The sequence below is a fragment of the Pseudophryne corroboree genome, chromosome 1 (genome assembly GCF_028390025.1).
Source record: "Pseudophryne corroboree isolate aPseCor3 chromosome 1, aPseCor3.hap2, whole genome shotgun sequence".
In the NCBI taxonomy this organism is placed as follows: domain Eukaryota; kingdom Metazoa; phylum Chordata; class Amphibia; order Anura; family Myobatrachidae; genus Pseudophryne; species Pseudophryne corroboree.
In genome coordinates, this window is record NC_086444.1 from 1,036,380,561 (window position 1) to 1,036,394,977 (window position 14,417).

The 14,417-nt window shown below is 47.8% G+C and overlaps 1 protein-coding gene across 1 annotated transcript in view; it reads left to right on the top strand.

Moving 5' to 3' along the window:
- TLR3 (toll like receptor 3) overlaps positions 1 to 3,914 on the top strand; it is a 78,796-nt gene extending 74,882 nt beyond the window's left edge. Inside the window, exon 5 of the mRNA XM_063920795.1 lies at positions 816 to 3,914. Within this exon, the coding sequence (XP_063776865.1) occupies positions 816 to 1,044 (229 nt within the window). The 3' untranslated portion in view covers positions 1,045 to 3,914. The remainder of the gene's footprint in view (positions 1 to 815) is intronic.
- Positions 3,915 to 14,417: the final 10,503 nt, after the last annotated feature.

A 14,417-nucleotide genomic window follows, 5' to 3' on the forward strand; every position in this document is an offset into this window, starting at 1 on the left:
AGTGAGAAGTTAGATTAAAATAATACAAAAATATATAAAATGTGATAGGGAAAAATATGTGTTAATAAAGTGTTAACGTGTGCCGACCTGAAGCAGCCCAGCCACACCAGCACAGGGGGAACCGCACCCCAAACCCACCCCATAAATAATTACAAATATGTCTGGGTCTAATAGCCCAGTGTAAGGCCACATGATAATGACTCCTACAGCATCTGAGAGCCAGCTTACCTGGAGACACCCCTCGTTTCTCCAATGGCACTCTGGAGTCAGCAATCCCTCCTAATGCTGTCCCATCCATGCCTCTCTAACTACAATGCACATTTATTGCCAAGCTGCTCAATCAGATTGATATTATGTAGTGTTATTTTTCACTCAGTGTGCATTAGGGATAGCAAAATGTTTTTTCTCATCCAGGAGAACACCAAAATTCTGAACATGTTCAGTGTTTTGTAGTTCTGAATCCCCAAGCGTTAGTCCAGTTATAAGCACTTTATCAGGTTTCAGTGAGGTTTTACAGGACCTACATATATATGGTGAGCCAGCAGCAATAGCTAAAGAATAAACCAAAGGGAAAGAGAAGTCCTATTCTGTAGTAACAATTCCCTTAACAATAATATCTTGATACATTTTAGAGATATATAAATTATATAATGATCCCAAGAGGCCCCTGGGGTTTCAGCAGCCTTCAGAGCTGAACATTAATGCAGCAGCATATGGGACTCAGATTTATTTCCATTGGTAAGATGTATAACTTGCTGCCTGTCTATGAAGTATGTCTGGTGCATGTAATAAATTATTTGCTTTGTTTCTTTAAGATTCAAGATACAACATGCCGTCCAGCAAGCTATTGAGCAGAGTCGTGATTCCATCATTCTCTTATTTCTTGAGGACATCCCAGATTATAAACTAAATCACACCATCCACCTGAGAAGAGGCATGTTCAAGAGTCGCTGCATTCTAGAGTGGCCCGCTCACAAGGAAAGGGTGAATGCTTTTAAACTAAAACTGAAAAGTGCGTTAGGGTCAAGTAACTTGGTAAACTGAACATGGGCCATATGTACGTACGGAATATTTCACTTTTTGTTTTCAGAAAAACAAATAATTTAGCAAAGGGATGGAGTGCTGCACCAAGGCATCTCCCTTCTCTGCACTCCATCGGCTCATTGTACATCTGACTGAGCCCCACAGCATGCGTGTACCGCTGAGTGCAGGCTCTGTAACAGACTTCACCGGTTTCACTGTCCATGCGGCTGAGATCAGTCACAGCTGGGTCTTCCACTTACAGATCAGTGGACTTTGCTGGGAGATCCACTGGAAATCAGTCTCTGCAGCGGTGAGCTTATGTGCATCACTTACATCATACGGCTAACTCTATAGGGGTAATTCACAGTTGATCGCAGCAGCAAATTTGTTAGCAGTTGGGCAAAACCAGGGTGGTCATTCCGAGTTGATCGCTAGCTGCATTTGCTCGCAGAGCAGCGATCAGGCTAAAAAACGGCAGTTCTGCGCATGTGGCGCAATGCGCACGCGCGACGTACAGGTACAACGAACGATGCAGTTTTGCACAGGGTCTAGCGATGCATTTCAGTCGCACTGGTTGCCGCAGAGTGATTGACATGAAGTGGGCGTTTCTGGATGGCAAATGACCGTTTTTAGAGTGTGTTCGGAAAAACGCAGGCGTGCCAGGGAAAACGCAGGCGTGACTGGGCGAACGGTGGGCGGGTGTCTGACGTCAAATCCGGAACTGAATAGTCTGAATGTTATGAGCCACGGCTGTGGCTCATTCCTGTTTTGCATGTCAGTTAGGTATTTTATGTTATTCTTCTGTTCATGTTCCCCGTGGGTGTCATGGGGTGCTCGGAACTCACCCTTAAGGAGGGGATACTGTTATGAACCACAGGTAGTGGTTCATTCCTATTTTATGTTTATAAGTTGTTTCGCAGGCCAGGATTTCCCGTTGCTCTGTTTAAGAGTACTCTTGGTTGCTGCCGCTGGTGAGTCTGTGTAATTGCAGCTTGTTCCCATGTGTTCAGCCTCACCTGGCTGCTAATTGCATCTTGTCAGTTTGGAGTCATGCAACAGGGTAGCTGCATGAGATTATTAATTAGGCCTCTCTGTTATATGCTGGCTCAGTGCTATTCACAGACGCTGGTGATATTTCTTGGTTTCTAGTCTGCTTGAGTTCTGAGCTTGTTCCTGACAATGCCTGCCAATTCCTGAGCTCCTGTGTAGCATTGTCTGTCGAACTGCTTCCTGTGTCGATTCCTGTGTCAGTCCCTGTGTCGATTCCTGTGTCTGATCCCGTGTCCTGCCGTGAAGTGTTCCTGTACAGAAGTCCAGTGGCTTTGCCTATGCCTAGTCGAGTTTTTGGCTTCTTGGTGTCCACCGGTCTGTCGTTTGGGATTCTGCCTGTCCTCCAGTTCTGAGAGTCTGTGTCAGCAGCATTGGGAGTTCCTGTCCGTTTGCCAGTATTCATACCGGTTCCATGAGTAGCGGCTCTGCCGCGTTCGTCGGCCTAGGCCGCTGTTTTCCGTTATTATTTCTGTCACTGGTGTTTTGCAGAGGGTTCTGCTTATGCGGTCACCGCCGGGACACAAGAGTATTGTGTCGGCGTGTGGTCAGCATTTCCTTTGTTGTTCTTTTCCTTTGGCGGCAAGCCGCACATACACTTAGTTTTAGGCTAGTTAGTAGCCCCTGGCTTTGGTTGTTTCAGTTAGAGGGCCCCTTGTTATCACCCTGTCTCAGTACACTCTTTGTCTCTCATTAAGACCTGAGGGGGCATCGAAGTTGGGCAGACGTAATCCGCCCTTCAAACGCGGCTGCCATGGGCTCAAGCAACCATAGTCTCGCAAGAGTGTACTGACAGCACGGGCGAGACAACGGAGATAGGGCGCCAGGGGCTATTCCCTTTCCATTCCCCTTTCCCAGCATTACGTTCCAGTGCTCCGGTCCTTGCAATAAGATCTCCTCAGACCAGAGTGCTGGAATCATAACTCTGAAGTGATCGCAAGTGCTGAGTAGGTTTTGAGCTACTCTGAAACTACACAAAAATTTTTTGCAGGCGCTCTGCGATAAAAACGTTCGCACTTCTGCTAAGCTAAAATACACTCCCAGTGGGCGGTGGCATAGCGTTTGCACGGCTGCTAAAAACTGCTAGTGAGAGATCAACTCGGAATGACCCTCCATGTGCACTGCAGGTGTGGCAGATATAACATTTGCAGAGAGAGTTAGATTTGGATGGGTTATATTGTTTCTGTGCAGGGTAAATACTGGCTGCTTTATTTTAACACTGCAATTTAGATTTCAGTTTGAACACACCCCACCCAAATCTCTCTCTCTGCATATGTTACATCTGCCCCACCTGCAGTGCACATGGTTTTCCCCAACTGCTAACAAATTTGCTGCTGCGATCAACTCTGAATTACCCCCTATATCCTCAGTGGAATTCCCATTCAGGTGTGCAATTTATTGTACTTGTTTGGAGGGATACACCATCCCGCATTATACAGAACTGTGATATCTCTACAGCAGCTGCGTCTGCAAGTGACTCAGAATTAGTCGCTATATGTTTTAATTGTGTTGTTGCTCTCAGAAGTCTATTACTAATATTTTTGTTGTTGTACTTTTTATTTTTGGTTTAGTTGCATATAGCGCTGGAGCAGGGAGATTTTCCGCCCTGTACCGCTTCCACCCCTGAAATTTTGATGTTATCATGTAATGCCATTGCACCAGCATCGTCACCAGAAGGAATCACTGTCTGAAGCATCCTAAGGGAGATAAATACACTTCTGTCATTTGTCTCCCTTTGCACTCACTGGGTCCTGAGCAGAGTTGGAAGCACTTTTCTCTGACGTCCTAGTGGATGCTGGGAACTCCGTAAGGACCATGGGGGATAGACGGGCTCCGCAGGAGACTGGGCACTCTAAAAGAAAGATTAGGTACTATCTGGTGTGCACTGGCTCCTCCCTCTATGCCCCTCCTCCAGACCTCAGTTAGAATCTGTGCCCGGCCAGAGCTGGGTGCTCCTAGTGGGCTCTCCTGAGCTTGCTAGAAAAGAAAGTATTTGTTAGGTTTTTTATTTTCAGTGAGATCTGCTGGCAACAGACTCACTGCTACGTGGGACTGAGGGGAGAGAAGCAAACCTACCTGCTTGCAGCTAGCTTGTGCTTCTTAGGCTACTGGACACCATTAGCTCCAGAAGGTTCGAACACAGGGCCTGACCTCGATCGTCCGTTCCCGGAGCCGCGCCGCCGTCCCCCTTGCAGAGCCAGAAGACCGAAGAGAACGATGAAATCGGCGGCTGAAGACTCCTGTTTTCATTAAGGTAGCGCACAGCACCGCAACTGTGCGCCATTGCTCCCACTGCACACCACACACTCCGGTCACTGTAGGGTGCAAGGCACTGGGGGGGGGCGCCCTGGGCAGCAATTTTAATACCTTTTGGCACTAAAAAATACACATATACAGTCTAGCACTGTATATGTGTTAAAACCCCCGCCATTACAGTACACAAAACGCGGGACAGAAGCCCACCTCTGAGGGGGCGGGGCATTCTTCCTCAGCACACCAGCGCCATTTTCCCTTCACAGCTCCGCTGGAAGCAGCTCCCCAGGCTCTCCCCTGCAGTATCCTGATACAAGAAGGGTAAAAAAGAGAGGGGGGGCACATAAATTTAGGCGCAAATAAGATATTTAAGCAGCTATTGGGTAAATCACTTTGTATAGTGTAAATCCCTGTGTTATATAGCGCTGTGGTGTGTGCTGGCATACTCTCTCTCTGTCTCCCCAAAGGACTTTGTGGGGTCCTGTCCTCAGTCTGAGCATTCCCTGTGTGTGTGCGGTGTGTCGGTACGGCTGTGTCGACATGTTTGATAAGGAGGGTTACGTGGAGGCAGAGCAGGGGCAGATAAGTGTGGTGTCGCCCCCGACGGGGCCGACACCTGATTGGATGGATATGTGGAAGGTCTTAACCGACAGTGTCAACTCCTTACATAAAAGGTTCGATGACGCAGCAGCCTTGGGACAGCCGGGGTCTCAGCCCGCGCCTGCCCAGGCGACTCAGAGGCCGTCAGGGGCTCATAAACGCCCTCTGGCTCAGATGGTAGACACAGATGTCGACACGGAGTCTGACTCCAGTGTAGATGAGGATGAGACAAATGTACAGTCTACAAAGGCCATCCGATGCATGATTACTGCAATGAAAGATGTATTGCACATTTCTGACGTTAACCCGGTTACCACCAAGAGGGGTATTATGTTTGGGGAGAAAAAGCAGCCAGTGACTTTTCCCCCATCTGATGAATTAAATGAATTGTGTGAAGAAGCGTGGAGTTCCCCTGATAAGAATCTAGTGATTTCTAAGAGGTTACTGATGGCGTACCCTTTCCCGCCAACGGATAGGTTACGTTGGGAAACATCCCCTAGGGTGGACAAGGCGCTCACACGCTTATCTAAAATGGTGGCACTGCCGTCTCAGGATACGGCCGCCCTAAAGGAGCCTGCGGATAGAAAGCAGGAAGCTATCCTGAAGTCTGTGTATACACACTCTGGTACTCTACTGAGACCTGCTATTGCTTCAGCCTGGATGTGTAGTGCTGCAGCAGCATGGACTGATACCCTGTCAGACAACATTGATTCCCTCGACAGGGATACTATTTTGCTAACCATAGAACATATAAAAGACGTAGTCTTATATATGCGGGATGCCCAGAGGGACATTTGCCTGCTGGCATCTAGAATTAATGCAATGTCCATTTCTGCCAGGAGAGTATTATGGACTCGGCAGTGGACAGGTGATGCTGATTCTAAAAAACACATGGAGGTTTTGCCTTATAAGGGTGAGGAATTGTTTGGGGACGGTCTCTCGGACCTCGTATCCACAGCAACAGCTGGGAAGTCGACTTTTTTACCTCAGGTTCCCTCACAGCCTAAGAAAGCACCGTATTATCAAATGCAGTCCTTTCGGCCTCAGAAAGGCAAGCGGGTCAGAGGCGCATCCTTTCTGGCCGGTGGCAGGGGTAGAGGAAAGAAGCTGCACCAGGCAGCCAGTTCCCAGGAACAAAAATCCTCCCCTGCTTCCACTAAGTCCACCGCATGACGTTGGGGCTCCACTGGCGGAGCCAGGTGCGGTGGGGGCGCGTCTCCGAAACTTCAGCAACCAGTGGGTTCGCTCACAAGTGGATCTCTGGGCTGTACAAATTGTATCTCAGGGATACAAGCTGGAGTTCGAGGCGACTCCCCCTCGCCGTTACCTCAAATCAGCCTTGCCAGCTGCTCCCAGGGAAAGGGAGGTAGTACTGGCGGCAATTCACAAGCTGTACCTCCAGCAGGTGATAATCAAGGTCCCCCTCCTTCAACAGAGAAGGGGTTACTATTCCACAATGTTTGTGGTACCGAAACCGGACGGTTCGGTGAGACCCATTCTGAATTTAAAATCCTTGAACACTTATATAAAGAAGTTCTAGTTCAAAATGGAATCGCTCAGGGCGGTTATTGCAAGCCTGGAAGAGGGGGATTTTATGGTGTCGCTGGACATCAAGGATGCTTACTTGCATGTCCCCATTTACCCACCTCACCAGGAGTACCTCAGGTTTGTGATACAGGACTGTCATTACCAATTCCAGACGTTGCCGTTTGGTCTCTCCACGGCACCGAGAATATTTACCAAAGTAATGGCCGAAATGATGATACTCCTTCGAAGGAAGGGAGTTATAATTATCCCATACTTGGACGATCTCCTCATAAAGGCGAGGTCCAAAGAGCAGTTGTTGGTCAGCGTAGCACTCTCTCAGGAAGTGTTGCAACAGCACGGCTGGATTCTGAATATCCCAAAGTCGCAGCTGATTCCTACAACGCGTCTGCCTTTCCTGGGAATGATTCTGGACACAAAACAGAAGAAGGTGTTTCTCCCGGTGGAGAAGGCCCAGGAATTGTCATCTCTGGTCAGGGACCTCCTGAAACCAAAACAGGTGTCGGTGCATCACTGCACGCGAGTCCTGGGAAAGATGGTGGCTTCTTACGAAGCAATTCCCTTCGGCAGGTTCCATGCAAGGATCTTTCAGTGGGATCTGTTGGACAAATGGTCCGGATCGCATCTTCAGATGCATCGGTTGATCACCCTGTCCCCGAGGGCCAGGGTATCTCTGCTGTGGTGGCTGCAGAGTGCTCATCTTCTCGAGGGCCGCAGGTTCGGCATACAGGACTGGGTCCTGGTGACCACGGATGCAAGCCTCCGAGGATGGGTGGCAGTCACTCAGGGAAGAAACTTCCAAGGACAGTGGTCAAGTCTGGAGACTTCACTACACATAAATATACTGGAACTAAGGGCCATTTACAATGCCCTGAGTCAAGCAGAGCCCCTGCTTCAAAACCAACCAGTACTGATTCAGTCAGACAACATCACGGCGGTCGCCCATGTAAACCGCCAGGGCGGCACAAGAAGCAGGATGGCAATGGCAGAAGCCACAAGGATTCTTCGATGGGCGGAGAATCACGTGCTAGCACTGTCAGCAGTGTTCATTCCGGGAGTGGACAACTGGGAAGCAGACTTCCTCAGCAGGCACGACCTCCACCCGGGAGAGTGGGGACTTCATCAAGAAGTCTTCACACAGATTGTAAATCGTTGGGAACTGCCACAGGTTGACATGATGGCGTCCCGCCTCAACAAAAAGCTAAAAAAATATTGCGCCAGGTCAAGGGACCCTCAGGCGATAGCTGTGGACGCACTAGTGACACCGTGGGTGTACCAGTCGGTTTATGTGTTCCCTCCTCTGCCTCTCATACCCAAGGTACTGAGGATAGTAAGAAAGAGAGGAGTAAGAACTATACTCATCGTTCCAGATTGGCCAAGAAGAACTTGGTACCCAGAACTACAAGAAATCACTGCATATGGCGGAAATATGTTGCTTGGTGTGAGGCCAGGAAGGCCCCAACAGAGGAATTCCAGCTGGGTCGATTTCTGCACTTCCTACAGTCAGGGGTGACTATGGGCCTCAAATTGGGGTCCATAAAGGTCCAGATTTCGGCCCTATCTATTTTTTTTCAAAAAGAACTGGCTTCACTGCCTGAAGTTCAGACGTTTGTTAAGGGAGTGCTGCATATTCAGCCCCCTTTTGTGCCTCCAGTGGCACCTTGGGATCTTAACGTTGTGTTGGATTTCCTGAAATCACACTGGTTTGAGCCACTTAAGACCGTGGAGCTAAAGTATCTCACGTGGAAGGTGGTCATGCTGTTGGCCTTAGCTTCAGCTAGGCGTGTGTCAGAATTGGCGGCTTTGTCATGTAAAAGCCCATATCTGATCTTCCATATGGACAGGGCAGAATTGAGGACTCGTCCCCAATTTCTCCCAAAGGTGGTATCAGCGTTTCATTTGAACCAACCTATTGTGGTGCCTGCGGCTACTCGGGACTTGGAGGATTCCAAGTTGCTGGACGTAGTCCGGGCTTTGAAAATTTATGTTTCCAGGACGGCTGGAGTCAGGAAAACTGACTCGCTATTTATCCTGCATGCACCCAACAAGCTGGGTGCTCCTGCTTCAAAGCAAACTATTGCTCGCTGGATCTGTAGCACCATTCAGCTGGCACATTCTGCGGCTGGACTGCCGCATCCTAAATCAGTAAAAGCCCATTCCACTAGGAAGGTGGGCTCTTCTTGGGCGGCTGCCCGAGGGGTCTCGGCTTTACAGCTTTGCCGAGCTGCTACTTGGTCGGGTTCAAACACATTTGCAAAATTCTACAAGTTTGATACCCTGGCTGAGGAGGACCTTGAGTTTGCTCATTCGGTGCTGCAGAGTCATCCGCACTCTCCCGCCCGTTTGGGAGCTTTGGTATAATCCCCATGGTCCTTACGGAGTTCCCAGCATCCACTAGGACGTCAGAGAAAATAAGAATTTACTCACCGGTAATTCTATTTCTCGTAGTCCGTAGTGGATGCTGGGCGCCCATCCCAAGTGCGGACTCTCTGCAATACATGTATATAGTTATTGCTTAACTAAAGGGTTATTGTTATGAGCCATCCGTTGAATGAGGCTCAGTTGTTGTTCATACTGTTAACTGGGTATAGTTATCACGAGTTGTACGGTGTGATTGGTGTGGCTGGTATGAGTCTTACCCGGGATTCCAAATCCTTTCCTTGTAATGTCAGCTCTTCCGGGCACAGTTTCCCTAACTGAGGTCTGGAGGAGGGGCATAGAGGAGCCAGCGCACACCAGATAGTACCTAATCTTTCTTTTAGAGTGCCCAGTCTCCTGCGGAGCCCGTCTATTCCCCCTGGTCCTCACGGAGTTCCCAGCATCCACTACGGACTACGAGAAATAGAATTACCGGTGAGTAAATTCTTATTTTTTTGTGTGTCAATGACACCCTCGCCCCCCCCCCCCCTTCCCCCCCATACACACACTGAGTTAATAATTATTTGATTTAAAAAAAAAAAAAAAAAAAGAATACACTACCCCACTCTTTCTCCAACTTATTGCTAACCTATCTCCAGGTCGCCCCTCTTCATTCCCTGTAGTCCATGGAACTAAACCAGAAGATAGCAATACTTGTTCCTAACAGAGCCCACTGAGAAAGTATTAGTAGTGGTCTAGCACTTCTATTTCTTCAGTAAGGTTGTCCTATGGTCCTCCTGTAGTAAATGAAACAGCTACACTGGCAGTGAAAGATGTAGTGTGTACCTTATGTTATTAGTGTAGCTTAGGTATTTTATGTAGTGTATATTCTTTACGCTATTTACACACATTGGCCCAACTGTTTGGTTATTCTTTGTACTCCCAAATTGAAAATGAATCTTAAGATTGTGTTTGGCACCACCTATTGGGGGTCATTCCGAGTTGATCGCTCGCTAGCAGTTTTTAGCAGCCGTGCAAACGCTATGCCGCCTCCCACTGGGGAGTGTATTTTAGCTTAGCAGAAGTGCGAACGCTTGTGCAGCCGCGCTCTGCAAAAACAGTTTGTGCAGTTTCAGAGTAGCTTGCGATCACTTCAGCCTATTCGTGTCTGGATTTGACATCACACACCCGCCCAGCGTTCGCCCAGCCACGCCTGCATTTTCCCTGAAACCCTCCCTGAAAACGGTCAGTTTACACCCAGAAATGCTCACTTCATGTCAATCACTCTGCGGCCTTAATTCTTAATTCTTAATTAATGTGCAACTTAATTCTTTGCTAGAACCTGTGCAAAATCACATCGTTCGTTGTACCCGTACGTCGCGCGTGCGCATTGCGGGGCATACGCATGCGCAGAAATGCCGTTTTTTCCCCTAATCTGCAGCGAGCGATCAACTCGGAATGACCCCCATATTCTCCTATTCTCTATCCTAGTTGACATGTCACACATTTAAGCAAAAAAAAAACAGCAGCGATAAAGAGTTATAAATATGGGTTATTTATTAACACTAATTAAAGTTGTTTAATTGCTGTGCTCAGTTATCAACTGTTATCTGTCTTGTGTGTTAGAAAATAAAAGCTCATTTTTCATTGGCTGTTCTGGGAAATTAGCATCTTAAAACAGTGTTATTAAATAAGTCACTGCCTTTTTTTTTGTATTAATTAGTGTAATGATTGGTGCACACACTGATATGTTAAGCATATATTGTCTGAAAAAATACATAAAGGATTTGTGTAATGCCGTGCCAGTTTTATGCTCCCTACGTGAAGTCCATCAGGGGCAACTGATAATTGTTTACCGCACCTAATGTGGTCAGTATATTCAACTTGACTCTGCTGAGTCGTCAAATAACCCTGTCAAAGTCCTGCTGGACATAAGAAAGTGTATTAAGGCCAGTACTCACTGGCAGATGTGGGGAGAGATGTGTGCTGAGCGTGCAGGGGGTTCCGCTCATTTCACCCAGCGGGTGAACTGAAGCCAATCTACTGTAGCACCAGCGATAGTGATGCGTGGGGCTGATTATCTCTATCGCTGTGAGGGGTACACACGGAGAGATCACTGCTTAAAATCTAAGCAATCTAGTCAGATTGCTTAGATTTTAAGCAGCGATCGCTCCGTGAGTACTCCCCTTTAAACTCATACCGGATAATTCCATTGACTGAATGACAGAATGACTTTCCAAACGTCATCTAATGTAGATGCTGTGTCTAGTCTAATTCTCTATTTGTACAATTGTCATTGAGACATACTTAAGATGTGGGAAGACTGTTCTATATGTGACTGGTTTGTGTAATATGGAAGTGGTCAGGGCATGTGTTTGGCATGCAGCTGGGCAAAAGTGGAAGTCATAACTTGGGATAAAGTTTCACAGACTCTTAACAGCACTACAGAATGCAGAGCTATGCTGGTGTGTAATGTAATGTAATAGAATCAGTATCTCTCTCAGGCCATTAATTTCGTAGAAATTAAGTAAGTTAGCAGCCAGTTAGGCTTTGTAATTAAATTCAATACTAAATAAACCTATTTTTTTGTGTATTTGTGCAATTTACTTTGTCTATGAGTACTTTGCTAGCTATTGACACTGTAGTTACAGTAGCTCACAATAACTGTTCTGTAATTGTATTGTGAAAAACTATGCAATCCTTAGTGTGATAGAAGCACTGGTAAAGGGAGATATGTTTGCCCCAGGGTTCCCACCTATGTATTTTAAAAGCCCAGGAAGATGTTTGTGGTTGCTCTGCTGAGAGCTTTTGGTAAAAGCCTGACATGGGTGGCCATGGGCGGATGTGAGACAGAAAGGAGGACTACATCCACAAGGCCCTTTTGGTGTCTTTAGGCCTTCAGCCTGAGAGCAGACTAATTAGTGCCTATGTGAGCAGGGGTACCATTATGGAGTAGGAGGCGGCTGGGGTTTCTCACTGGAGTCTGGTGGAGGGCGCCATGATGGTGGTGCAGCGGGACAGCGCGGACGAGCTTGCATCCAAATGTATTCAAGCTCGTCCAGTGGGGCTGCGGCAATTTGAATTTGGCGCCATTTGTGAGCCAATCACGGGTCATAGGTTGTCAGCCAATCTGGAGCATCCTCGGTGAGCCAATCATGGCTTTCAGCATAATAGCTCTGCCTCTCCCAGTGTCTTATATTAAACACTGCCGAAAGGGAGAGCACAGTTCTTCAGCAGAGAAAGAGCTGTGAAGAGCTCCCAACAGGAAGAAGAGCTCCAGCGGCTGTGGAAAAGGACAGAATCTGGCAGGATCAAAACAGAAGATGGCGGTGGAGGCAGCAGAAGACCCTGCGGAGGAGTCTGGAAGACGGCAAGGATCCAACTGGAAGTTGAGGACCGGAGAGTACTGAAGTGTGTGGGAAATAAAAGAGCTAACGAATCTCCCCACTGCAGCCTCTCCCAGCATTATAGGTAGGCAGCCTTGAGCCGCCACCACCACCTTTCTGTAAATTCCCCCTAGACCACTAGGGTAGCCAGGCCTGAGGAGGCAGTATCAGGCAACAGGCCTGGGTGCAATAGGAGGTTGGGGCCCTGCAATAGTTACCAGGTGGCCTTGGGCATTAGGCCCAAGTCACCATAATCTGCCCACTGAAAGGCAGGCACTAGTCTTGTAGCCATAAGTCAGGCCTCAGGCCTGTGACACATTTAGGAGGGCGCTAGGCTCTATTCAGTGTCCCCCTCAAGTGAATAAGGTGATCTGGGCATTAGGCCCAGATCATCAGTGTACAAATAGGCATGCTTGAAGCCTGAGGCCTGTTGTGTGAGCGCTTTGAGCAGTAGGCCCAGGACTCTCCAACTTGCCTCGTGTTAGGCAGGTCCATAGGCCTGAGCCTCATATACTCAGGTGATCTTGGTATTAGGCCCAGATCACTAAGTGGCCAGCTAGATGGTAAAAGGGACCTGAGTCCCCTAGACCCAGGTCACTTGAGTGACCACTGGTTAGGTGGGCGCTAGACCCGAGCATCAAGAAAGATTTTGGTTTACCTTAGAGTACGGCCATACAGTAGGGCCAATAAATTAAAACCCCTGTAACGTGTCCAGTAGCAGCCCCAGTTAAGTGATTGGGTTGAGTGTGGAGGAGCGGTCCAGTTCCACATGCTCTCGCAACCCTTTCTTGCAAGTGGGTGACTGTGCTCTTAGGTACCCCTGTTTTACACGTGCACCCATTCCACAGGCCTGAGCGCCATTCCAACTTGTTGCTAGGTTAGGGCCGGCCAGCCAGGTACAGCAGAGGGTAGACGACTTACAGTATACTAGCACTGTTGATCGGTCATGTTTGTTGTCACTGTATGCTCCTTATACTTGAGCTGATTGTTCTCATTAATGTGTGTGATTGGAATATAAAGAATACAGCTCATTTGTTAAAGCTGTTTGTTAGTTCTTAACAGGTGATAGTTCTGTGCAAAAATTTGTTATTTGGCCCTATTGTGTGCAGTGTAGCCTGTTATTAGCGTAAATAGGCTGTTGTGTTCTTTTCTGTAGGAGCTGTAAGACCTACCCCAGTAAAGTGACAAGAGTGCCAGTGTGAGTAGTGCTCTGTGTTTGTATCTCCTTTTGTGAGCACCTGTTCAGTGGACCTTGCATGGGCGTGTGAGGTCCATAGTACACCTCAGCCCACGAGTGCTGTATAGGTGATAATTGGATTTCTGAGGTTTCATGCCAATGTTGAGCATTCATCTAACCAGGGAAGATCGCAGTCACCCTTGACGTATCCTCTTCCCCTCTTGTGTGAAGAGTGGATACCCATTAATTGCGTGTTTATCCATTTGTCCCAGTGTTCATTTCCTCTAGTTGCCCAATTGTCTGCTTCCTGGAAAATGACCAAGGTTTGGGGACCACAACGTCTGGTAGAAGTAGTGAGTACAGCCTAAGGGACACCTAGTTGCACCCTCTTACACCTGCACCTGCTGAGGAACGCTGTGTCAGGGCTTGGTTCAGGGTCTCACTACCTGGGAAACAGGTAGCAGGCACTGTGACTTACTGACTATAAGTACTATGCCTGTGTTTGTGGTACGAACATTAGGTCCTACAACCCTTAGAGAGGGAATCTATTAAGTTAGTGCCCAGATGGGATAGGACTTATTTTTATATTTTGTTTTATGTACTGCACAGAAAAACTAGCCATGGCTAGATTGCACGAAAACCCTAGCTGCTGTGTGTTTTGAGGTGCCCATCTACTCCACGAGATGGCACCTTTACCCTGATCTCCCCACATTAGTTAGCTTTGATGTTCTGTATTCACTTTTTTTTTTTAAGCTGCTGAACTGTTAAAACTAACATGCACTAAGGGAGGAGATTAATTAATTGATTCCCCATCCCCCAGGGCCGTTCAATTAGCCCCTAAGGAAGCCTACAGTCTGCAGCTAATGGGGATTTTTTTTTTGAGCCTGAGCAGGCATGAAGAGAATCCCTGATAACTAGCATGTTAACAGGTGTGGCAACCTTGTTAACGCTTAGGTCCATAGGCGGATTCGGGGGGGCACTCGGGTCCGTGCCCCACTTGTCGTTTCTGAATTCTTCATTTTTCAAAA